The sequence below is a fragment of the Nerophis lumbriciformis genome, linkage group LG01, assembly GCF_033978685.3.
Source record: "Nerophis lumbriciformis linkage group LG01, RoL_Nlum_v2.1, whole genome shotgun sequence".
Lineage (NCBI taxonomy): Eukaryota > Metazoa > Chordata > Actinopteri > Syngnathiformes > Syngnathidae > Nerophis > Nerophis lumbriciformis.
The window spans coordinates 16145662-16172500 of record NC_084548.2 but is presented as its reverse complement, the minus strand read 5'-3'; the positions used below and the strand labels follow the sequence as shown (position 1 = coordinate 16172500).

At 38.1% G+C, this 26839-nt stretch overlaps 1 protein-coding gene and 1 non-coding gene across 4 annotated transcripts in view; one reads left to right on the top strand and one right to left on the bottom strand.

Annotated features, from left to right (window-relative positions):
• The window catches only part of zmynd12 (zinc finger, MYND-type containing 12), a 33500-nt gene that overhangs the window by 1356 nt on the left and 5305 nt on the right, over positions 1 to 26839 (top strand). For 2 of the 3 annotated variants that reach the window (XM_061976079.1, XM_061976087.1), the window contains exons 3-8: positions 2960 to 3089; positions 9995 to 10166; positions 10238 to 10407; positions 15842 to 15964; positions 16034 to 16127; positions 20678 to 20823. In XM_061976079.1, the coding sequence (XP_061832063.1) occupies positions 2960 to 3089; positions 9995 to 10166; positions 10238 to 10407; positions 15842 to 15964; positions 16034 to 16127; positions 20678 to 20823 (835 nt within the window). Of the gene's footprint in view, positions 1 to 2959; positions 3090 to 4051; positions 4372 to 9994; positions 10167 to 10237; positions 10408 to 15841; positions 15965 to 16033; positions 16128 to 20677; positions 20824 to 26839 lie in introns of those variants that run through there. The other variant, XM_061976096.1, reaches the window with a different exon arrangement.
• On the bottom strand, positions 15638 to 15731 carry trnai-uau (transfer RNA isoleucine (anticodon UAU)). The gene is made up of 2 exons: positions 15694 to 15731; positions 15638 to 15673 (listed from the first exon to the last, which is right to left on the bottom strand). It is a non-coding gene; the product is annotated as a tRNA-Ile (tRNA).

Below are 26839 nucleotides of genomic sequence, written 5' to 3'. Positions count from 1 at the left end.
TCACCCTATCTTTAAGGGAGAGCCCCGCCACCCGGCGGAGGAAACTCATTTCGGCCGCTTGTACCCGTGATCTTGTCCTTTCGGTCATAACCCAAAGCTCATGACCATAGGTGAGGATGGGAACGTAGATCGACCGGTAAATTGAGAGCTTTGCCTTCCGGCTCAGCTCCTTCTTCACCAGACATGTCAAACTCCTTTTAGATCGGGGGCCACATGGAGAAAAATCTACTCCCAAGTGGGCCGGACTGGTAAAATCACGGCACGATAACTTCAAAATAAAGACAACTTCAGATTTTTTTCTTTGTATAAACATAGAACAAGCACATTCTGAAATTTTACAAATCATAATGTTGTTGTTTTTTTTTTTTTACACTTACATGTTGCAGTTAATAGTATTCATCTTTATTTGTCGTTATTTATATTTTATGAATAAATGACGTGATAATGTTCATCAGTCAACTCATTGGTGTTCATTTTAAATCTATGAAGACAAGAAAAATGATATCAAAATCAAATTACAATATGTTATTTATGTAGTTTAATCATTTGATTGGTGCACTAAAACATCATGTTTTTTAACTTATTTTTTTTACATATGTAGCATCATCTACAAAGATACAAATAATTGCTATTGGGACATCAAGTGGATTTATTGAGAACAGCAGTTTTTTTCATTCAAAAATGTCAGCTCATTTTTATACTTAGCAAACTCATCTCGCGGGCCGTACATTTGACACCCTTGCTCTATTCACTTGTTTAATCCAATACAAAGTTAAAGTACCACCATACTTGCCAACCCTCCCGGATTTTCCGGGAGACTCCCGAAATTCAGCGCCTCTCCCGAAAACCTCCCGGGACAAATTTTCTCCCGAAAATCTCCCGAAATTCAGGCGGACTCAGGTCCATGCGGACCTGAGTCCGCATGGACCTGGGATGAAGACTGATGGGATGTTTATATTTTCTCCTTTACATCAACTATTCATCATTTCACAAACAGTGACGTGTCTTTTTGAACAAGAGAACAAGTGAACAAGAGAGGAAGTAGAAAGAGTCACATGTTGTTTTGCAGACTCAAAATTATTTTGTGATTTATTTTATTTCATACGCTAGGCTAGGCCACAGCGCCTCAAATGTTATTTTTTTTTTGTAAACTGAATTTATTAGGAAAAACATGAAAAGAAGTATTTTCTGATTTTTTTTTATTGTGGGTTAGCGGACCTGAGTCCGCTAACCCACAATAAAAATATAAACAGCGTACCTGCCCAATCACGTTATAACTGTAGAATGATGGAGGGCGAGTTCTTGGTTTCTTATGTGGGTTTATTGTTGGGCAGTTTCATTAACGTCCTGCCACCGCGGCAACAACACACAACAACAGCAGTCACGTTTTTGTCTACCGTAAAGCAGTTCGTCTGCCGTAAACAGCAATGTTGTGACACTCTTAAACAGGACAATACTGCCATCTAGTGCATTTGATGAAAGCAAGTATGAGTACCACTGATAGTCACACACACACACAAGGTGTGGTGAAGTTACTCTCTGCATTTGACCCATCCCCTTGTTTAACCCCCAATTCCAACCTTTGATGGTGAGTGCCAAGCAGGGAGGTATTGGGTCACATTTTTATAGTCTTTGGTATGATTCGGCCGGGGTTTGAACTCACGACCTACCGATCTCAGGATGGACACTCTAACCACAAGGCCACTGAGCAGGCTAAAATATGGTAATGCTGCCTGAGACTGAGCCAATCAGTGGCCACGATACTGAACAGCATATTGGTTTGGTCTTGTCTAGTGGCCATGGTATTGGTAATTGTCAGTGTATTTGGCCATTTTTATACTTGAAAATGCTTAATTTAAGACCAACATATTGCAGAATATGCTTTAAGAAAATAAAAACAAATATTAAAAAAAATATGTGCAATGTATATTAATACAATTAGACAGAATAATATAAAAGTAAAATATATATCCTTTCCAAAAAGTGCCCTCTATTGAGTTAAACATAAGAATGTTGTTTGTTTTTGTTTGGTTTGTATGTGTGAAATATTTCTGTGAAATATTTTGGTGTGGCGCCGTAAAGGAATCTAACTGGAGGTCAAACAAGGTAATCAAACGTATTAAGAGGCTGCTGTCGGCATCTCTTTGAACACTTGCATGCATGCAATCCGCAACAGACACCAACCGTGTTTGGTGTGTGTTGGCAGTTTGGTTCTTGTGCTGGTTCCCAGCTCCGCCCATACAAACAGCAGCAGCTGTATTCACTTCTCTATGTTGGATTTGCTTCAAGCGAGTTGATGGCAAGCTTTCATTAACTGAAATCACATAGACTTTTTCTTAATAAAGGCTCAGACGTCTTAAATGTCCGTTTTTAAGCACATACGTTGCAAATAAATACAACCACCACAACAGTAAACATGTTGTTAATCAAACCCACTTTTTGTATTGTCAGTCAACACTATGACTTGCCTTTGTAAAAGCAGATGTTTTTGATACAGCTCTTGTATGGATATAACAGATGTGTACCAGTCATGTTACTTTTTGGATTTGACGTGGCGAAAATATTTTGCCTGCTGGCTTCTTCTGTCTCCGGTCCAAAGTCCACAGCCCACGTGCTCCTCAGTGGGGGGAAAACACAAGAGAATGCCAAGACACTTTTCGGCAGCATGAAGAAAATTACTGCAGCACTTTTGTAAAGGCATATATAATTTAGTATGACGATACATTCGAAATGACCCCGTGACTCTTGATGTTCGGAAATAAAAAATTTCCTAAGCGATTTGGAACTCCGAGCCAGAAGAGAGTCTTTGTTAATGAAAGCAGGGGAAATGGGTCCATCTGTTCTTTGAGAGAATTAGTTTCCCCTTGATATCAGATTTTTTGCATGAATGGAAACCAAGATTCGATCTGTTTTCTACCTCCTGAATCTCCTCTCTCTTGTTTTTAATTATTCCTTTTAGTGATACAGAACACCAGCAATTTGACTGGAAAGGAATCCATGAGAGGATTTGCCAGTTGCTCATTCCCATTCGCACCCCATCGCTCTTTAGTATGCAGCGGGCCGGCCGCATCGAAAACATACTGAAAACGGTGAGCCTATACATTCACTTTTGCAATGATCTTATACCAAATCAAAGTATAACACACCCCAGCTTTGCAAGATTATAATTTTATTTTTTTTGTCCAGTCCAGCTACTCAGGCAAATCATATGGTTGATGTAGATGCCCATATTTGCTGTACATACTTTGCAAAAGAAAAGTGTGTGATACTTCTCTTGTTGCCTTATTTGTATTCAACTTTATTAAATGGATTAATATTAAAGTTTGGCGCAGCCAGACCAGAGCAGGAGGAGATAGAAAGAGAAACAAAGGAACACAAAGGGGGAAATTGAAGGGACAAGAAGGGGATAAGACAGAGCGACAACAACAACAACAACAGAACAGCATCAACGAATACGATATGTACAAATATGATACAAAAAGTGATAGCAAAAAAGCAGTTAGTGAAGTAAATATTATTAAAGTCAGTAAGGTGATGATTTAGAGCAGGTGTGTCAAACTCAAATACAGAGTGGGCCAAAATTTAAAACTGAACAAAGCCGCGGGCCAAGGTTGAACAAATTAACCTTTTAATAGGGACCCAAACAAGTTTTACATTGAATATTGAACAACTTTATAATGACATGCAAAATTGAGTTTCAAATAATAATAATAATAATTCAAAAATATCAATGGCATATCAAATAAAATTTAAATAAAAATGTAATGCTTCTTTTCCATTTGCAGCCTTCTGAGGTAAATATCAAAATAAACTTTTTCCACAAGCTAATAGTACATTTGAAAATAAAATAACAATAATGAATGAATCAAACATTCAAGCCTTGAAGTAGCAAGAGAAAGTATTTGTTCTGTCGTGTTTATGTTGTGTTACGGTGCGGATGTTCTCCCGAAATGTGTTCGTCATCCTTGTTTGGTGTGGTTTCACAGTCTGGCGCATATTTGAAACAGGGTTAAAGTTGTTTATGCGGCCACCCTCAGTGTGACCTGTATGGCTGTTGATCAAGTATGCCCTGCATTCACTTATGTGTGTGTGTAGAAGCCGCATATATCATGTGACAGGGGCCGGCACGCTGTTTGTATGGAGGAAAAGCAGACGTGACGACAGGTTGTAGAGGACGCTAAAGGCATTGGCATTAAGGCACGCCCCCAATATTGTTGTCCGGGTGGAAATCGGGAGAAATTCGGGAGAATGGTTGCCCCGGGAGATTTTCGAGAGGAGCACTGAAAATCGGGAGGGTTGGCAAGTATGAGTATTACCCCATCGCTCTTTAGTATGCAGCGGGCCGGCCGCATCGAAAACATACTGAAAACGGTGAGCCTATACATTCACTTTTGCAATGATCTTATACCAAATCAAAGTATAACACACCCCAGCTTTGCAAGATTATAATTTTTTTTTTTTGTCCAGTCCAGCTACTCAGGCAAATCATATGGTTGATGTAGATGCCCATATTTGCTGTACATACTTTGCAAAAGAAAAGTGTGTGATACTTCTCTTGTTGCCTTATTTGTATTCAACTTTATTAAATGGATTAATATTAAAGTTTGGCGCAGCCAGACCGGAGCAGGAGGAGATAGAAAGAGAAACAAAGGAACACAAAGGGGGAAATTGAAGGGACAAGAAGGGGATAAGACAGAGCGACAACAACAACAACAGAACAGCATCAACGAATACGATATGTACAAATATGATACAAAAAGTGATAGCAAAAAAGCAGTTAGTGAAGTAAATATTATTAACATAGAAATTACGACGAAAATAATTGCACTACTAATGGGGCAATAAGAATACCAATAGAAATAGCACTATTGATAATGAATAATAACAATAATTACCTCTATTATCAACAGTACAATTGTTTGAAATTCAGCAATACATATAAGTAATGATTACTTGAATTACAAAAGAAAGTAAATAAATGGAGGGGAAGAAAGAGAAGCGAAATGTAGTAACCTTGTAGATTGTCATAGTAACACTAGGTTAAGCTTTGTCAACGTGTGCCAAGTTTTACCCAGTTTTTCCTTAGGGCAGGGGTCGGCAACCCGCGGCTCGCCGCATGCGTCTCTTTAGCGCCGCCCTAGTGGCTCTCTGGAGCTTTTTAAAAAATGTATGAAAAATGGAAAAAGATGAGGGGGAAAAAATTTTTTTTTTTGTTTTAATATGGTTTCTGTAGGAGGACAAACATGACACAAACCTCCCTAGTTGTTATAAAGCACACTGTCAGCTTCACTGATTCGAGTATTTGGCGAGCGCCGTTTTGTCCTACTAATTTTGGCGGTCCTTGAACTCACCATAGTTTGTTTACATGTATAACTTTCTCCGACTTTCTAGGACGTGTTTTATTCCACTTCTTTTTCTGTCTCATTTTGTCCACCAAACTTTTAAGGTTGTGCGTGAAAGCACAAAGGTGAGTTTTGTTGATGTTATTGACTTGTGTGGAGTGCTAATCGGGCATATTTGGTCACTGCATGACTGCAAGCTAATCGATGCTAACATGCTATTTAGGCTAGCTATATGTACATATTGCATCATTATGCCTCATATGTAGGTATATTTGAGGTCATTTAGTTTCCTTTAAGTCCTCTTAATTAAATTTAAATCCCATGACACACTATCTGTATGTAATATGGCTTTTAATTTTTTTGCGGCTCCAGACAGATTTGTTTTTGTATTTTTGGTCCAATATGGCTCTTTCAACATTTTGGGTTGCTGACCCCTGCCTTAGGGGTACAACGTTAATATATGTTTGATAAAATGTGATTATGTGCATGAGTGTATGTATGCATATGTGCTTGTATATGTACAGTATGTATATGTTTGTACAGTGAATGTGTGTGTGGATGTATTTACCGTGAGTGTGTATGTATGTACTGTGTTTGTGTATGTATGTGGGAGCGTAGGTACCTATGTATGTGGGTAAGTACCAACATGTGTATGAAAACTTGTGTGTATGTGAGTATGTATCTCGCATCTGAATGCCGTTAATCATTGTCACGTTGTCAAGAGGGCAGCCAATCAATGAGCCTGTGGGTGATCTAAAAGGACAAGTTTTAGCCTGAGCGGATGTTTTCCGCCTGGCGCCAGTGTTTGACTTGTCTCCACTCAATACCGCAACTTTACCTTTGGACGTTAAAAAGTGCAGGGTACAAAAACTGCTTTTTGAAAAAGTGCATGGGATACGTCCAGCCCTCCAATTATGTCTGTGATTAAAAGTATAACACATTATCCCAGCTAAGATTCAACAGATGTTCCAGAAAAAAACTTTTAGCATACTTGTACACAACTTTTATAATTTTTTTTCTACAAAACCTTGCATATCTGCATGGTCATGATACGCCTGTATGACTTGGCAAGTTATCTTCACCACATCCCCTGTTGGTGGGCAACAGGGGATGTGGTTCCATCCATAAAAATCCAACTATTATCCTTTATTGTGTTTTTCTTCCCCTGTTGTTGGGCAACCGTTGTTATTTTGAATCTGTGTATTTTTTAATCAGTCTTGAGTGAAAAATTGTAATCAATTGTTACTTCAATTGATTTGTCACACATCCTTTTGGCAGTCCGCGTTCTCATAGTTCTACACTTAAGGCCTGTGTAATGTTTGCGTGCTGTATATGCTGCTTTTCTTATTCTTAGCAAACACAATGTATTAGCAATCATAAGTCAAACAGTTACTTAGTCATGAATCATAATCTAAACAGTTCATTATTTCGAAATTATCCTTACAATCTTACAAAGCCTCCACACGGCCAATTTGACTGTGCTCCAAATCTTGCAATACCCTAAAGCAGGGGTTTTCAAAGTGTGACAAAATGAGCTTCCCTTCAAAGAATAACAACACTGTTAGGACCTACCAAAAGCTGATTTTCTGGGTCTATATTTTAGGAAGTTTTCTGCTCAACCTAGATTCTGTTCACTTCGAAAAAACATGAGCTACTGCTCAGATTCTGGCTGCACGGCATTCTACCCCTTGACTTAAGTCTGTCAGTGCGTGCCTTCATCCAAGATGCGCACTTCTGGTGGAGCAACCCCTTGATGTGGGCGTTCCCTGCCTGTCACGTACTATCCCATTGTCTTACACAGCAGGAACCCGACATTAAAACATACCGTATTTTTTTGGAGTATAAGTCGCACCGGAGTATAAGTCGCACCTGCCAAAAATGCATAATAAAAAAGGAAAAAAACATAAGTCGCACTGGAGCCCGGCCAAACTATGAAAAAAATTGCGACTTATAGTCCGAAAAATACGGTAGTTGAGAACTTATTGAATTAGGTCCTGACGTTGAGCAACTCAAACCTAACGTTGACAACAACTTTTTGACGACGTTTATCCAATGTTGGGTTCAGGCGTTGATTTGACCATTGAAATTTGGTCATTTTCCAATCAATATTTTACAACACAAATACAACGTTGAAACAACATGGTCTTTGACGACGTTTATTCAATGTCAGGTTGTCACATTGATTTGGCCATTGAAATTTGGTAATTCCCCAACCAACAACGTGGATCCATTTTTAGACACCAACGTTGTCTCAATTTACAAATACGACTATTTTGCAACGTTGTTTAAAGTCAGTTTTAAAAGACTTGTATGTATAATCAACGTTGTATCAATGTCTTGTACCTGCTGACTAACTACTTTTGTTCCTACTGAGGCAGCAATAAGTCCATTGCACTTGAGGTTTGGATGCAGTGTACACCACACATAATAAAATGACAAAAGAGACACCCAGAAAACGATCAAAACTATTCTGATCACTTCAACTAAGACACCTGGAAATATCCATTGAGATGAGGGTAAAAGGACCATCATACCACTCTGAATTATCCATCAAAAATCAAAATATACTTTGTTGTCTTGCGGGTGCGACCACAGCAGAAGGGGGCTGCGCGTATATGCATCTTGATCATTGAACTATGTGTTTTACTGAATAGAAAATATTTACATATATGATGTAATGTCTATCAAATATTTTTAGACAGTTAATATCAAAAACATGCACCTGGGGATAGGTTGATTGGCAAAACTAAATTGGCCCTAGTGTGTGAATGTGAGTGTGAATGTTGTCTGTCTATCTGTGTTGGCCCTGCGATGAGGTGGCGACTTGTCCAGGGTGTACCCTGCCTTTCGCCCGATTGTAGCTGAGATAGGCTCCAGCGCCCTCCGTGACCCCAAAGGGAATAAGCGGTAGAAAAATGGATGGATGGATGAATATTAAACAGTCATGCTCCCCCATGCAAGCACAAACACCCAAAAACACACAAACAGCTCTCAAGCTCCTCTGATGCATCTTGGCTTCACAAACATTTGCACTAAACAGAAGTCTTAACACCACAAATCAATATCAGGGTGGTTATAAAAACAAGTGAAACTAAGTTTAAACTACAGATTATTATTAACATTCAGCCAGGAAGTAGAAGCCGTTTTAGCGTGCATACACACACCACATCACCATGGCGATACATGTTCGCGTGACAAGCACTGCCTGGATTGATACGTCTTTTTCAAATTTAAATTCTCATCTTTTTCATGTATTGCAATGACATTCAAAATTTCCACACAACCAGGAAAAAAAGACGTCCACCTTCATTCCAGACTGAAGCAATTTTACCAAACTGGACAAAAGTGAGTAACTTAAAGCGCATAAAAAAACACTTAAGTGCAAACGGGAGAATATGGCACTAAGTGTGTTTGACATCATTCAAGTTAGCTGAGCAGGCTTGAAACATGTTTTCTTTATTTTGCTCAAACTGCCTCCCCTCGTGTCTCCCACTGCCTCCCAGGTAAACTTTTGCTCTAAATACTCTCTAAATGTGATGAGCCAAAGTATACAAGCCCCTTAGAAGTCCCTGTCGTATTTACCTAAAGTCAGTAAGGTGATGATTTAGAGCAGGAGTGTCAAACTCAAATACACAGTGGGCCAAAATTTAAAACTGAACAAAGCCGCGGGCCAAGGTTGAACAAATTAACCTTTTAATAGGGACCCAAACAAGTTTTTCATTGAATATTGAACAAGCAAGGCTTATATAACTTTATAGTGACATGCAAAATCGAGTTTCAAATAATAATAATAATAATTCAAAAATATCAATGGCATATCAAATAAAATTTAAATAAAAATGTAATGCCTCTTTTCCATTTGCAGCCTTCTCAGGTAAATATCAAAATAAACTTTTTCCACAAGCTAATAATACATTTGAAAATAAAATAACAATAATGAATGAATCAAACATTCAAGCCTTGAAGTAGCAAGAGAAAGTATTTGTTCTGTTGTGTTCATGTTGTGTTACGGTGTGGATGTTCTCCCGAAATGTGTTCGTCATCCTTGTTTGGTGTGGTTTCACAGTGTGGCGCATATTTGTAACAGTGTTAAAGTTGTTTATGCGGCCCCCCTCAGTGCCACCCTTATGTGTGTGTAGAAGCCGCATATATCATGTGACAGGGGCCGGCACGCTGTTTGTATGGAGGAAAAGCAGACGTGACGACAGGTTGTAGAGGACGCTAAAGGCGTTGCTTTTAAGGCACGCCCCCAATATTGTTGTCCGGGTGGAAATCGGGAGAAATTCGGGAGAAATTCGGGAGAATGTTTGCCCCGGGAGACTTTCGAGAGAGGCACTGAAAATCGGGAGGGTTGGCAAGTATGAGTATTACCCACGGGCCAGAGTTTGACACCCATGATTTAGCGTTTCACTGAACAGGAAAAAGCCCTATTGATGATGGATGGCTTTAAATCTTTTCATCACTCCGTTATATGTCACCCAGGGACACGGTAAAATGTTGGTCCACTCACCTGCTGATTACACAGCAAGTTTTGCAATGAGGGATAATGAATGGACGTTGTTGTAATATTTATAGCAGGTTTGTATTAGCTGTCTGCCCTATGCTTGCTCATGCACATGACTGTAGTGTAATGTGTTGGATCTCCTGTGCAGAAAGAGCTGATTGAAATCTGCAGGTTGGTCGCAGAGAGCAAACTCTCTGAGGGCAAGCATCAGGAGGCTGTGCCCGCCGCCCAGGCCTGTCTCCGCTGTTCCGTAGACGTGTACGGACCCAACACGGTGCAACTGGTGCCCGCTTATGTGTTGCTGGCTGATGCCAACATGGGTGAGAAGGAGCTCTCCAACCTTTGGTTGTACCATGCACTCATTTACCTACGTGTGTATATTTATGTCTAGGCATGGGTAATGTGGCCCTGGTGGTGGAGCTCCTGTCACAAGCAGAGTGGGCGGTGCTGAAGAGTCCTGAATGTGGAAATGATGTCCACCACCGGCTGCACAGGAGCATGGGCTGCCTCCACACTGCGACTGAAAATTTTCAAACAGCTCTCTTTCACTTTGCAAACGATGTAAGTATGCATGTGTTATCAGTAGTAAACTCAGAGTTTGTAGTTATATTTTTAAAACCTGTTATAGTCAAATCTATTGTTGCATCATAAAGATACATTACTGAGAAACTAATGGTTTTACTTCAGTACACAAAGTATATATTCACAATGAAATATAAATCAACAGACTTCAAGAGCAAGATGAGATCATTTTATGTCATTTGTATCCAGTACAGTTAGGGTTTTTTAGCTGCAACTAAAGGAATAAAAGTGGCAGTCGAGCAAAAACAAATCGTTGTCCTATTGTTAATAAACAGTGCTGACAAAATATATTTCTAATCAGATCAATCACACTTTTGAATTTGCATTAATCGGGCACTTTAGGGAGTCATCATCATCATTTCTATCAAATAAAATCAAGATCTAAATTTGTGGAGCAATGTTTGGCGCCATGCCACGCCCACATCTTATGGCGTAGGCGTAATGTGTTCGCAATTTATCATGACATTTATGTGTAGCATCTGTAATTTGAACCCCGACTCATTTGGCCAAAGTCCAAAGGAGTAGTTCAGCAAAGTTTGGCGCCATACCACGCCCCAAATCTTATGGCGTAGGAACATCCATCCATCCATTTTCTACCGCTTATTCCCTTTGGGGTCGCGGGGGGCGCTGGAGCCTATCTCAACTACAATCGGGCGGAAGGCGGGGTACACCCTGGACAAGTCGCCATCTCATCGCAGGGCCAACACAGATAGACAGACAACATTCACACTCACATCCACACACTTGGGCCAATTTAGTGTTGCCAATCAACTTATCCCCAGGTGCATGTCTTTGGAATGTTGTTCGCAATTTATCATCACCTTTATGTGTAGTATCTGTAATTTAACCTCGACTCGTTTGGTCAAAGTCCGTAGGAGGAGTTCGTAAAAGTAGGACCCCTTTTTTTTCGCCGAAAAGTAGACGACAGAAACCAAGATGGCCTGTTCGTTTTCAAGTATGTGTTCCTGAGACTTTTATGTGCGCCCCGTCATAATAGACGTCTCCTGCGCTTTTCATGTCGATTTGTGAAACAGGTAGGAGGGGCTAATTTTTTTAAATTTTAAAGGTGGTGCTAGAGCAGAGTAGAGCAAACTTATTTTAGCTAAGGCGCCGCATGGAGGAAAATCTGTGCACACACGGACCGGACTATTAAAATTATGGCATTCCATATAAAAAATTAAGACCAAAAATAGAACAAACACATTCTGAAAATATTACAATAAAAATATAGAAAAAAAATACCGGCAGCGGTAAAGTTTAGATCCATGAAGGACAGAAGAAAGTGAATGAATGTTTATAACTGAATACATTTACATATGCATAAACATTTTTTCTTTTGTATTTTTTTTTAACGAATTAACTAACGTTTATGACTACCGTTTTCCAAAACACAATATAGAATGTGAGATTTATTAACGGGATAATGCATAAATGTGTCATTTGTTTTCAAAACGGTTACAAAAACAATGGAAAATTTACTGTGTGACCCCATTTGTATGACTTGATGGGGTCCCTGGGACGCCATTTTGAAAGTTACTAGCGCCGAAACTGATGGAGTATTTATGCGTGCAAAACAGCAGCAGGCGGCCGGTTCTAATACTAATCAAATATCATCCCGGGGGCCATAGATCATTCATTCATTACTTGACTTTGACACAGGTGCTAGGGCAATGGTTCTTAACATTGTTGGAGGTACCGAACCCCACCAGTTTCATATGCGCATTCACCGAACCCTTCTTTAGTGAAAAATAAAAATGAAAAAAAATTAAAATTCAAGACGAAGTTATATGTTTTTGGTAACACTTTAGTATGGGGAACATATTCTAAGTAACAAAGACTTAATTTAGAGTTATTTGGTTAGGGTTAGGGTTAGAGTGTTAGGCTTATAATAAGGCCATGCCGAATAAGGCATTAATAAGTACTTAATAATGACTAGTTAAGAGCCAATATGTTACTAATTTGCATATTAATAAGCAACTAAGTAATGGTGAATATGTTCCCCATACTAAAGTGTTAGCATGTTTTATTACTGGTGCACAAAATGAACCGTGCATGAACATCACCTTCTTCAAACAACAAAACCAACACAGTGCATATACTCACAACTAGAGATGTCCGATAAGATCGGCCTGCCGATATTATCGGCCGATAAATGCGTTAAAATGTAATATCGGAAATTATCGGTATCGTTTTTTTTATTATTGGTATCTTTTAAAAAAAAAATTTTTATTTTATTCTTTTTTTTCATTTTTATTAAATCAACGTAAAAAACACAAGATACACTTACAATTAGTGCACCAACCCAAAAAAACTCCCTCCCCCATTTACACTCATTCACACTCATTCACACAAAAGGGTTGTTTCTTTCTGTTATTAATATTCTGGTTCCTACATTATATATCAATATATATCAATACAGTCTGCAAGGGATACAGTCCGTAAGCACACATGATTGTGCGTGCTGCTGGTCCACTAACAGTACTAACCTTTAATAGTTAATTTTACTCATTTTCATTAATTACTAGTTTCTATGTAACTGTTTTTATATTGTTTTACTTTCTTTTTTATTCAAGAAAATGTTTTTAATTTATTTATCTTATTTTATAAATTTTTTTAAAAAGTACCTTATCTTCACCATACCTGGTTGTCCAAATTAGGCATAATAATGTGTTAATTCTACGACTTTATATATTGGTTGATATCGGTATCGGTAATTAAAGAGTTGGACAATATCGGAATATCGGATATCGGCAAAAAGACATTATCGGACATCCCGAGTTACGGGTCAACTTCAATCTTGTGGGCGTGGTCTCATATATGTTAGAAGCCTTTTTATTGGTCAGTATGGCCAAACCCAGGGATCGGCAACCCGCGGCTCTAGAGCCGCAGCGTCTCTTTAGCGCCGTCCTAGTGGCTCTCTGGAGCTTTTTAAAAAATGTATGAAAAATGGAAAAAGATGAGGGGAAAACATTTTTTTTTTGTTTTAATATGGTTTCTGTAGGAGGACAAACATGACACAAACCTCCCTAATTGTTATAAAGCACACTGTCAGCTTCACTGATTCGAGTATTTGGCTAGCGCCGTTTTGTCCTACTAATTTTGGCGGTCATTGAACTCACCGTAGTTTGTTTACATGTATAACTTTCTCCGACTTTCTAGGACATGTTTTATTCCACTTCTTTTTCTGTCTCATTTTGTCCACCAAACTTTTAAGGTTGTGCGTGAATGCACAAAGGTGAGTTTTGTTGATGTTATTGACTTGTGTGGAGTGCTAATCGGGCATATTTGGTCACTGCATGACTGCAAGCTAATCGATGCTAACATGCTATTTAGGCTAGCTATATGTACATATTGCATCATTATGCCTCATATGTAGGTATATTTGAGGTCATTTAGTTTCCTTTAAGTCCTCTTAATTAAATGTATATCTCATGACACACTATCTGTATGTAATATGGCTTTTAATTTTTTTGCGGCTCCAGACAGATTTGTTTTTGTATTTTTGGTCCAATATGGCTCTTTCAACATTTTGGGTTGCCGAACCCTGGCCTAACCCTAGTCTTTGGTATTTTCCTCCCAGTCCGGCAAATAAAAAGTCTTGGGGGATGGCGTGACAAATGGATTTGAAATTTAGAAATATGTTTTCAAACTAACTTTTAGGAGTTGCACATCTTTTTCATTTCCAAAACATTTTTTGGTTTCAAACTTGTGGACAATAGGTTTTTATTAGTCAGCCTCGGAGGACGGTGCGACCATATTGGCGTGACAAATGGATTTTGAAATTTAAAAATATGTTTTCAAACAAATATTATTTTTGTTTGAAAATCCCTTTTATAGATGCAAATCTATTATTGGACATCCCTACTCACAACAAATTACACACCTGCAAATCAGTCTGACTTCTGCTGTTGCCGTATCCGTAATACGCCGATAGGGAGAAGTTTTTATTTACATGATGAGTCGGGTGTGTCTTGACCTCCGCCGAACCCCTGAGCCCGACTCACCGAACCCCTAGGGTTCGAACGAACCCAGGTTAAGAATCACTGCGCTAGAGAGACAATTTTGAAATTTCATTTTCAGGACCATACCTGACGAGCCTGCAAAATATGAAGACTTTTCGTGCATGCTGACGGCCTCAAAAAGACATCCAAGAGTATAAAAGAAAACACACAGCAAAATCAATAGGGCCCTTGCGGTGCTACAGGGTTTACTCCGCTGCTCGGGCCCTAAAAAACGCAATTAGCGACTCACAAAATCTGCAAGTGCCTTTAGAAGCAAAACAAGGCCAACGTTGTCTATAATACGCAGACTTTACCACACTTCCCACAATGGCACGGGGTAGAATATGGAAACAACAAAAAACTTATTTTTGAAATTTTGCCATAACATTGTGAGTTATGTTGCTATACTCACTCACTCACTCACTGACAAACCAATGGCAACGATTACATAACGTCCTGGCAGAGACAAATATACTGTGTAATAATAAATGTGAGGAAGAGCTTTACGAAAAACAACTTTGTCACTTGTAGTGTACAAATAGACAGGATAATTTACTATTTGCATTCAACACATTCCTGAGGGACAGACATCCAGTTGTTGGATGGAAATAAACATGTTTTGTGGGTGCACAGTAAACCAAAGGACCTGGGGAAATCAACATGGACCCCCGACTTAAACAAGTTGAAAAACTATTCGGGTGTTACCATTTAGTGGTCAATTACTACTCAGTGGCCTAGTGGTTAGAGTGTCCGCCCTGAGATCGGTAGGTTGTGAGTTCAAACCCCGGCCGAGTCATACCAAAGACTATAAAAATGGGACCCATTACCTCCCTGCTTGGCACTCAGCATCAAGGGTTGGAATTGGGGGTTAAATCACCAAAATGATTCCCGGGCGCGGCCACCGCTGCTGCCCACTGCTCCCCTCACCTCCCAGGGGGTGATCAAGGGTGATGGGTCAAATGCAGAGAATAATCTCGCCACACTTAGTGTGTGTGTGACAATCATTGGTACTTTAACTTTAACTTTAACTTTTAATTGCACGAAATATGTACTGAACTGTGCAATCTACTAATACAAGTTTCAATCAATCAATCAAAAACGGGCTGGGTTAAAGATAGAAACTCCACACCGTAGTAGAATATTTTGGTCCTTTTCTTTAAGATATTTACACCTGAATGCTGATCATTGTTAAGGTTTATAAAGTTGAATGCTCCAGGTGAGGCTCGAACTCACAACCTCGGCATCGCTCTGCAGGTTACTGTCTTATAAGTACCGCGCGCTAACCCATTGCGCCACTGGAGCTGATATAAGGTACCAATTGAGAGCTTCCATCAGACTGAGTTCAACTGTTCTTTGGTTGGCTCTCGCTATAAAGTAGTCCGTGATTGTTAAGATGCATCTTATGTTTTTAGATATATTTTGCCAGCGAGGAGTATGGCCTGGAAAGCACCGTGACATGTGGAGGTTACTTCCACATGGCGAAAGTATTTGCCAAACAGGGAAAGCCCTCTGTCGTTCGTTCCCTGTACAGAGAGGTAATCAATAAACTGGAAGCTATGTGTTTTACGTCTTTGATTCATCTGTATTATTTACAAAATCCTTAGGTGGCAGAGACCTGGCACACTCATCTCGGCAAACTCCTCGGGGAGCACATCCAAAACAAAAGAAAGAACCAGAGCAAGTTGGAGCCTTCCTTTGGTATGTCTTGTTATGTACAATAGTGTTTAGAATAGAATAGAATGGACTTTATAGTCATTATATTTGCATATAACGAGATTAAGGACTCCAATTTAAGGTGCGGTAGTGAGAACAAATATGGGGTAAAAATAAATGACACAAGAGGTAAGAAAGAAAAAAAACTAACAATTGAAACAAAACAGACTACTATCCAATAAAAATAATAAGCAATCCTGTGCAATATACAAAACACTGTAGAAATACAAAATAATGTACAATATACAGAACAAGACAAGAGTACCGGAGTGATAAATAACAATCAGTGTCGGACGTATTGCACTCGAAGGGTAATATTGCACAGTATGGTATTAGGGTAGCATATTGTATAGGGGTGAATTATTATTATAAGTTAGAGTTAAGTTACATATACGTACAAATGGTGGTGCTACAGTTCCTATATGAAGCTTTTTGTTGTTGTTGTAGATTTCTCTTACCATGGCATCATCGTTCAAAAAGTACCCAGCGGAATTCTGTTACCTCACACGGAAATGTCGATGAACAAAATTGGATCAGATCATTTTCCTGGTAGCGCCACACCTGTAAGTAGGCATAATTTATAGGGCTGAGTCGTCAAACTGCACCAAATGGCGATGAAAAATGCAAGCCACGCCCACTAGACTAGACCTCGATTTACGATCATAATTGGATCTCTGACAGAGCTTTTAACTCATACTTGCCAACCCTCCCGAATTTTCCGGGAGAGTCCCGAAATTCATCGCCTCTCTCGAAAACCTCCCGGGACACATATTCTCCCGAAAATCTCCCGATTTTCAGCCGTAGCTGGAGGCCACACCCCTCCAGCTCCATGCGGACCAAGTGAGGACAGCCTTTTTTCACAACTGGAGGACAACAGGATGACAAGAACTAAATCATCCCGACTAGAGATAAATTGTATTATTATGTTTATCTTACCTAAAAATAAATATATTTATTAATGAAAAAAAAAAAAACGAAATACATTTTTACTATATTTTGCTAAAAACATCAAAATTAATTGTATTTTTATTTGTATTTTTTCTGACTCCTTATTACATCCAGCCATAGAATTATACATTAAAATAAACATATTTGAAATAATTAATTTTAAATTATCATAATAATTCATTTAAAATGACCATATTTAATTATTAAAATAATTGCTTGTTTATCAACAACTTTAGCATTTTATTCATTACATTTTGAAGCTCTCAGAAGCCAAGTTATGTTATATTCCTTAATATTTATTTATGCAAGTTTGAAGTATCAATTATCTAAACACAGTTTTGTTTGTATATTTTCAGGATGTATATATATATATATATATATATATATATATATATATATATATATATATATATATGTATATATATATGTATGAAATACTTGACTTGGTGAATTCTAGCTGCCAATATACTCCTCCCCTCTTAACCACGCCCTGCCCCACCCCTGACCACGCCCCCCGCCCTCCACCTCCCGAAATCGGAGGTCTAAAGGTTGGCAAGTATGTTTTAACTCAAAACAATTGTATCTCAAATCAAATCAATTGAATCAATGCTTACTCCCCTGCAAAACAGCACCATTTTATCATGTCACATGCTTTTTAAAAAGAGGAACACTTTTTTAAATACAAACTATTGTATAAAACAATACGATAGAATGTATTCCTAACAAGCACAGTAGATTGATGGACGTAATAATAACAATGTACAGTATTTATCTTGGAGAGTGGACTTCTAAGGTATCTCCTTCCAGCTGCTTCTCCATCAAATACACCATCAGCAGCTTCTCCATATTTTATTGGATAAATGTGCGCCGTTTTGGTATTATTTAATCATTCTTGGCTGGTACTAATGAATCATTCGGTACTATACTGCTTCTAAAAAGTACACACAACATCTTCTTTTGTTTTAAAAAAAATTTATATTATGTTTATAAACTCAGGAAATATGTCCCTGGACATTGAATATGACCAATGCATGATCCTGTAACTACTTGGTATCGGATTGATATCTAAGTTTGTGGTACAATCCAAAACTATTATAAAGCCTCCAAACAACAGAAGAATAAGTGATTATTCAATTTTAACAGAAGTGTAGATAGAACATGTTAAAAGAGAAAGTAAGCAGATATTAACAGTAAATGAACAAGTACATTAATAATGCATTTTCTACCACTTGTCCCTCATAATTTTGACAAAATAAGACAATGATAAATGACACAATATGTTACTGCATATGTCAGCAGACTAAATTAGGAGCCTTTGTTTGCTTACTTACTAATAAAAGACAAGTTGTCTTGTATGTTCACTATTTTATTTAAGGACAAACTTGCAATAAGAAACATATGTTTAATATACCGTACGTTTAAAAAAAAAAAATAAAGCCAATAATGCAATTTTTTTGTGGTCCCCTTTATTTAGAAAGGCATCAAAAAGTACCGAAAGGTATCGAAATACAAACCCCGTTTCCATATGAGTAGGGAAATTGTGTTAGATGTAAATGTAAACGGAATACAATGATTTGCAAATCATTTTCAACCCATATTCAGTTGAATATGCTACAGAGACAACATATTTGATGTTCAAACTCATAAACATTTTTTTTTTGCAAATAATCATTAACTTTAGAATTTGATGCCAGCAACACGTGACAAAGAAGTTGGGAAAGGTGGCAATAAATACTGATAAAGTTGAGGAATGCTCATCAAACACTTATTTGGAACATCCCACAGGTGAACAGGCAAATTGGGAACAGGTGGGTGCCATGATTGGGTATAAAAGTAGATTCCATGAAATGCTCAGTCATTCACAAACAAGGATGGGGCGAGGGTCACCACTTTGTCAACAAATGCGTGAGCAAATTGTTGAACGGTTTAAGAAAAACCTTTCTCAACCAGCTATTGCAAGGAATTTAGGGCTTTCACCATCCACGGTCCGTAATATCATCAAAGGGTTCAGAGAATCTGGAGAAATCACTGCACGTAAGCAGCTAAGCCCGTGACCTTCGATCCCTCAGGCTGTACTGCATCAACAAGCGACATCGGTGTGTAAAGGATATCACCACATGGGCTCAGGAACACTTCAGAAACCCACTGTGAGTAACTACAGTTGGTCGCTACATCTGTAAGTGCAAGTTAAAACTCTCCTATGCAAGGCGAAAACCGTTTATCAACAACACCCAGAAACACCGTCGGCTTTGCTGGGCCAGAGCTCATCTAAGATGGACTGATACAAAGTGGAAAAGTGTTCTGTGGTCTGACGAGTCCACATTTCAATTTGTTTTTGGAAACTGTGGACGTCGTGTTTGCCGGACCAAAGAGGAAAAGAACCATCCGGATTGTTATAGGCCCAAAGTTGAAAAGCCAGCATCTGTGATGGTATGGGGGTGTATTAGTGCCCAAGACATGGGTAACTTACACATCTGTGAAGGCGCCATTAATGCTGAAAGGTACATACAGGTTTTGGAGCAACATATGTTGCCATCCAAGCAACGTTACCATGGACGCCCCTGCTTATTTCAGCAAGACAATGCCAAGCCACGTGTTACATCAACGTGGCTTCAAAGTAAAAGAGTGCGGGTACTAGACTGGCCTGCTTGTAGTCCAGACCTGTCTCCCATTGAAAATGTGTAGCGCATTATGAAGCCTAAAATACCACAACGGAGACCCCCGGACTGTTGAACAACTTAAGCTGTACATCAAGCAAGAATGGGAAAGAATTCCACCTGAGAAGCTTAAAAAATGTATCTCCTCAGTTCCCAAACGTTTACTGAGTGTTGTTAAAAGGAATGGCCATGTAACACAGTGGTGAACATGCCCTTTCCCAACTACTTTGGCACGTGTTGCAGCCATGAAATTCGAAGTTAATTATTATTTGCAAAAAAAAAAAATAAAGTTTATGAGTTTGAACATCAAATATCTTGTCTTTGTAGTGCATTCAATTGAATATGAATTGAAAAGGATTTGCAAATCATTGTATTCCGTTTATATTTACATCTAACACAATTTCCCAACTCATATGGAACCAAAATATTGGTATCGGGTCAACACTATAGTATGAAATATGAAATACATATTGTTTACATCTTACATCTAATATGTGCAATGTTGTTGTGAATTGCACTTCAGACATGACTATTTCCTCACAATCGGCATATGACATCATCATAACAATAGTCCCGGTGCGTTAACTGCTTCATTGACATATCACTAAAAAATAAGGTCAACGGCAGCTAAATGTAGCTGAGCGGTCTTGCTGTGCAACCGGAAGGCTAAAGCTTCAGATTTACGTCCCGCGTGCTCAGAGACCACTGCTGACGCATCTTTGGCTATGCAACGTTCGCAGTACTCGCCGCCATCGCAGCTGCTGCCCTACATTTGACGCTAAGCCTGTTAGCTGCCGTGCAATTTGCCCACGGATGCTTTACACTTGAGCAGGGATTCCCAAAAGTGTTGCGCTCAAACTCACCAAAACTAAAAGACACGTATGACAAACACCACGACAGATGATATTAACGTGTGTATCTCTCCACCAGATAAAGGGCAGCGAGTGGAGGTGGACAAGATGCTGACAACCATTTTGGACTTCCAGCAAGACGACTCCAGAAGAGAACCGGCCCAGATCGCCCTGGTGGCTCACGCCCTGGCCATGCTCTCCTTCCTCGGAGGGGACGCCTCCAAGGTGAGTCACCTGCCAAGGTTGCTGGGTATTAACAGACTATGACCCGGTGACACAGTTCCCTGTATATCTACTTTTGCATACTTCCTTCAGATGGCTGTCTCAGTGCGGGATTATCTGTGATTGTTAAAGCTTTAGAGATGAAGCAGGGATTTAGTTGGAGTCGATGCCAGCGTCTTAGCAGTACGTTCTGTCTTTGAAAATAAGGAGACTTTTTGTGCTTATTTATAACCCACATGGGCGTCAATTATTGCGTTAACCATGAGTGTTATAGCTTGGCGTTATTTTGCAGGTTTAAAAAGGAACGAAAAAGGATGAGCCCTGTTTGCAATTCATTAGAGCAAGGGTTCTTAACCTTTCCCACTACAGAGGGGCCCGTGGCCCACTCATATATTAACATTGAATTAGTAATATTACACTTGATTTTAATCGTATCAAATAATTATATCTAACTTACTTACAGTTTAACAGGATACACCTTGTCAAATGATATTAAACAATGTGTTACTCAAAAAGATTATTATCAAGGCTTAAGTCAGGCTGGTTCAATACTAATCAAATATACTGCAAAAGAAACTGATGAAAAAATGATTAACGTAGATATCCGAACTGCTAAAATAAATACATTCTAAATAAATAATAATATAATAATAATAATATATATATACATATATACATATATATATATATATATATATATATATATATATATATATATATATATATATATATATATATATATATATATATATATGTCTTAATAAGGTTATCCAAAAAATAGTGCTCGATACCGTAGTAGAGCGCAATATATGTATGTGTGGGAAAAAAATCACAAGACTATTTCATCTCTACAGGCCTGTTTCATGAGGGGGGGTACCCTCAATCATCAGGAGATTTTAATGGGAGCATTCACATACCATGGTTTATATAGGGCACAGAGTGGGTGGGTACAGGCTGGCGTAGGGGCGTGGTGATTGGCTCATGTGTTACCTAGGAGGTGTTTCCGTCTGTGGCGGCATGCTGTTACAATTTCGCTGCGCTTGTTGAGGGATGACAGGTCTGGACGGTAAATAATAAACAGTTTCTCTTTCAAGCATAGGTTGCATCTTTTATTACCACTATTGTAAGGTGTGCTGGATGCAAGAATTTGCCATGTTATTGAATATTCAACATTATTGTCTTTGAGTTCCCAAATGTGTTTGCTGAGTTCTGTGGTATTCCGCAGATTTTGGTTCCTGAAAGAAGCCTTGTGATTGTTCCATCTGGTTTTGAATTCTCCCTCGGTTAATCCTACATATGTGTCGGATGTGTTAATGTCCTTGCGTATTACCTTAGATTGGTAGACAACTGATGTTTGTAAGCACCCCCCGTTGAGAGGGCAATCAGGTTTCTTTCGACAGTTACAGCCTTTGTTGGTTTTGGAGTCGCTCTGTCAGCCTTTGTTGGTTTTGGAGTCGCTCTGTCAGAGCGACTCCAAAACCAACAAAGGCTGTAACTGTCGAAAGAAACCTGATTGCCCTCTCAACGGGGGGTGCTTACAAACATCAGTTGTCTACCAATCTAAGGTAATACGCAAGGACATTAACACATCCGACACATATGTAGGATTAACCGAGGGAGAATACAAAACCAGATGGAACAATCACAAGGCTTCTTTCAGGAACCAAAATCTGCGGAATACCACAGAACTCAGCAAACACATTTGGGACCTCAAAGACAATAATGTTGAATATTCAATAACATGGCAAATTCTTGCATCCAGCACACCTTACAATAGTGGTAATAAAAGATGCAACCTATGCTTGAAAGAAAAACTGTTTATTATTTACCGTCCAGACCTGTCATCCCTCAACAAGCGCAGCGAAATTGTAACAGCATGCCGCCACAGACGGAAACACCTCCTAGGTAACACATGAGCCAATCACCACGCCCCTACGCCAGCCTGTACCCACCCACTCTGTGCCCTATATAAACCATGGTATGTGAATGCTCCCATTAAAATCTTCTGATGATTGAGGGTACCCCCCCTCATGAAACAGGCCTGTAGAGATGAAATAGTCTTGTGATTTTTTTCCCACACATACATATATATATATATGTGTACAGCTCTGGTAATGGGTACATTCGCACTCACCTGCACAAATGTACTTCAAAATGTAACAATCAAAATAAATATGACTTTTTTTTGTTTGTTTACTAGGGCATGCATATATAATATGCATTAGTTTGACCATTTAAAATCAACGATAATAAAAAGGAGATGCTTGGAAATAGCATAAAAATGCCCCAAAAACTTGGAAAAACGCGATTCGTAGTGTTACTTTTTGGTGTAACCATCATGAGCGTTCTGTTCAGGTATATTTATTTTATATTTTGATAAATCATCATATTTATGTATTACTAAATTTAAATAGGTATTGATCAATCTTTAAGCTGTGTGTATTTGATTTCAGTTTGGTTTTGACATCTTATTTATAATTGTAGTTGAAACTTTTACAACCTTGTGTTGCACTCAATACTAATCAAATATACTGCAAAAGAAACTGATGAAAAAATGATTAACGTAGATTTCCGAACTGCTAAAATAAATACATTCTAAATTATATATATATATATATATATATATATATATATATATATATATATATATGTATATATATATGTATGTATATATGTATGTATATATGTATATATATATATATGTGTGTGTGTGTGTACAGCTCTGGTAATGGGTACATTCGCACTCACCTGCACAAATGTACTTCAAAATGTAACAATCAAAATAAATATGACTTTTTTTTGTTTGTTTACTAGGGCATGCATATATCATATGCATTAGTTTGACCATTTAAAATTAACGAAAGGAGATGCTTGGAAATAGCATAAAAATGCCCCAAAAACTTGGAAAAAAGCGATTCATAGCGTTACTTTTTGGTGTAACCATCATGAGCGTTCGGTTCAGGTATGTTTCTTTTATATTGAAAAGGATTTGCAAATAATTGTGTTCTGGTTTTATTTACGAATTACACAACGTGCCAACTTCACTGGTTTTGGGTTTTGTACATACAGCTGCTTGAACAAAATACCTTACAATTGTACCTCAACTTAAGAGTGCCCCAACTTAAGAGTGATTTGAGATAAGCGCCGTCTCTGGGCTAATTGTTGGGACAGTGCCGAGTAGAAGGGGATAATATTTTTTAAAAATGATATAATGATATAAAATTTTTTACCAAAAACATGACCGAATGTGTCATCAACCTGGCGAAGCAATTTTAGCTTCGCCATACTGAAGCACAACGAGTCTAACGCCACCTAATAATGTTAAAGTAATGTCTCAACGACAGACATTTATCCGTGAAAATATGCAAAAGCTGCAGATGGTGTCTTTGACATAGAAGCAGCGGAAAGGAAATATCGTACAAAGCTACTTCCCGAGGTGACAGCTAAACACTAAGGTAAATACTGTACGTTGCGATGACATTACTTCATAAAACTACTGTAGTTGTTAGTTGTACATTATATTGACATGTTTTCATACAATGTTTCTTATCTGAAAGTCTGTTTTTATTTCTAAAAGGCATGTTACATGTTAAAATTGTGCCGTTTTACGGGGGCAAAGCAGCAATTAAATTGATTGACATTAATTTCAATGCGATACGTTCATTTGAGATGCAAGTGTTGTGAGTTAAGAGCTCCGTCACAGAGCCACATAAGCTCGTAAATTGAGGTACGACCGTGTAACAATATAGGACAATACATTAAAAAAAACCATTATTTATTCATCTTTTATTACATACAGTTGTTGGTCACACTCATTTTCATCGAGGGCCACATCGCAAGTATTGCTGCACTCAAAGGGTCGCTTGTAACAGTGAATAATATGACTATTATTGTGGAATCGCCTCATGGTATCATTGCACAATTGCCTATCCATTAGATTTTTTTATGTACAAATGAATGGCTAACTTGCTATGAAATCATAAGTCAGGGTGACAAGCAGATATTTAAGCATATATATGTATTAAAAAAAAAATGTTAGTGACATCTGATCATATAATATAGTTTGTTGCATGCTCAGATAATATTATGATGCACATTTTTCCAGGTTTTTGTGGGCCTTAAAAAACGGCCTTGAGGTTAACACCTGTGGTATAGATATTATTGATGTATACCTCTCTCTAGGGCAAACCACGAACTGCAACTGCAGTGAAAATATTGTTGACCTTTTGTTGAGCAAAGGAACCTTATTTGTAGTCCCATGAGTCAACATGGAGGAATCTCTCCCAGGTAATTAGGAAAATGAATAATAAATAACATGGCACAATGACTACACAGTATGCATAATGAAATATGTGTATTGAATATGACACTATATTTGATGAAATACATAATTTAATCGAATTATATAATAATGGTATGTTAAATAAATGTATATAAAAATTAATTATTATAATATCATATTATAATATATTATGATTAAAATTATAATAATATTATTATATCATTACAATGATATATTATATAATATTATTATAATTATAATATTATTATTATTATCAAATCATTATTATTTATTAAAAATAAATGAATACATTCTCCATTGTGGGATGAATAAGAGTCTATCCTTCCTATCCTATCCTAAATATTGTGTCAAAATGTGATGCTCTGCAATAAATGTCAAGGCAAGGTGGCATTAATCTCAGACTGGATCAAATGTGCATATAATAACGCCACAGAAAATATCAAATTACAGCATATCATACATAATATAGAAGTTTGCTTCACTGCCAAAAGTCAGCATGCAGAACACGTTGAATTTTATTGTTGTGTTTATTTTTTAGTAATATATTTTATAAATATTATTCAGGATAAGCATATTGGTCTATGAAAATGTTGTTGTTTTTTTGTCATAATATGGACTTTTGACCTTGATTTTAGACACTTAATCTTGCTCCTTCCACACTTTGCAGTGCATAATGCTCTCCTAGTAACAGGAGAAGTTACCAACATCCTTGAGAATGATACACACAATGTAAACACTGCCAATCTCTTAAGATAGGGTCTTGTGTCACTTCCAGCTTAAATAATAACTAGAACATATTAAAAAAAATCATCTTAACCCATAATTTGGCTATCATTTTGGGCTTTTCAATACAGCTCTTTTTTTTATTGCACAAGTGCACGTGTACCTAATGTTGTGTCCAGTATGTGTGGTGAAGGAGTGAGTTAAACAAAGGTTGTCCACACATCACTGGTGACCTTTAACCTTTTAAAACCTTGGCTGTGTCCTTAATTTTATTGCGTCCAGAGGAGTCTAAGCTTAAGTCCATTTTGGCAAACCTGACGCACTAAAATAGACTCGGACACCAATTGCACAAACACGACACTTCCATTTGTTAGTGTGGGTTAGCTCACACATAATAAACATAATGACCCACATTTCACTAACAAGTTCTCTTCATGTGTTTTTTTTGCTCCTGAAAATTAATCTGGAAGTAATTTTCTATAATATAAGTTAATTTTTGACTAATCGATAGATAACTAACTCTACTTGGTGGGAGGTCACCTACAGAACTGAAGCCCATTCTCCTGCATAGAGGCATATAAAACTATTATTTTGATCAATTAATTGCATGTTTTTGTCTCCCTGGTCCAATGACAATGTTAACATTATGAGCAAAAAATAAATATAAATTAATAACCATTTACAGCAGGGGTCTCAGACACGCGGCCCGCGGGCCAATTGTGGCCCGTTATTTTGCGGCCCGCACCTTAATATGAAAATTTTATGTTAGTGCGGCCCGCAAGTTTTATATGAATGGCACTTGACAGCGTCATACTTGCCAACCCTCCCGATTTTTCCGGGAGACTCCCGAATTTCAGGGAAACCATTCTCTTGAATTGTCACCCAAACAACAATATTAAGGGCGTGCCGTGATGGCACTGCCTTTAGCGCCCTCTACAACCTCTACAAACAGCGTGCCGGCCCAGTCACATGTTGTATGAGGCTTCTGCAGAC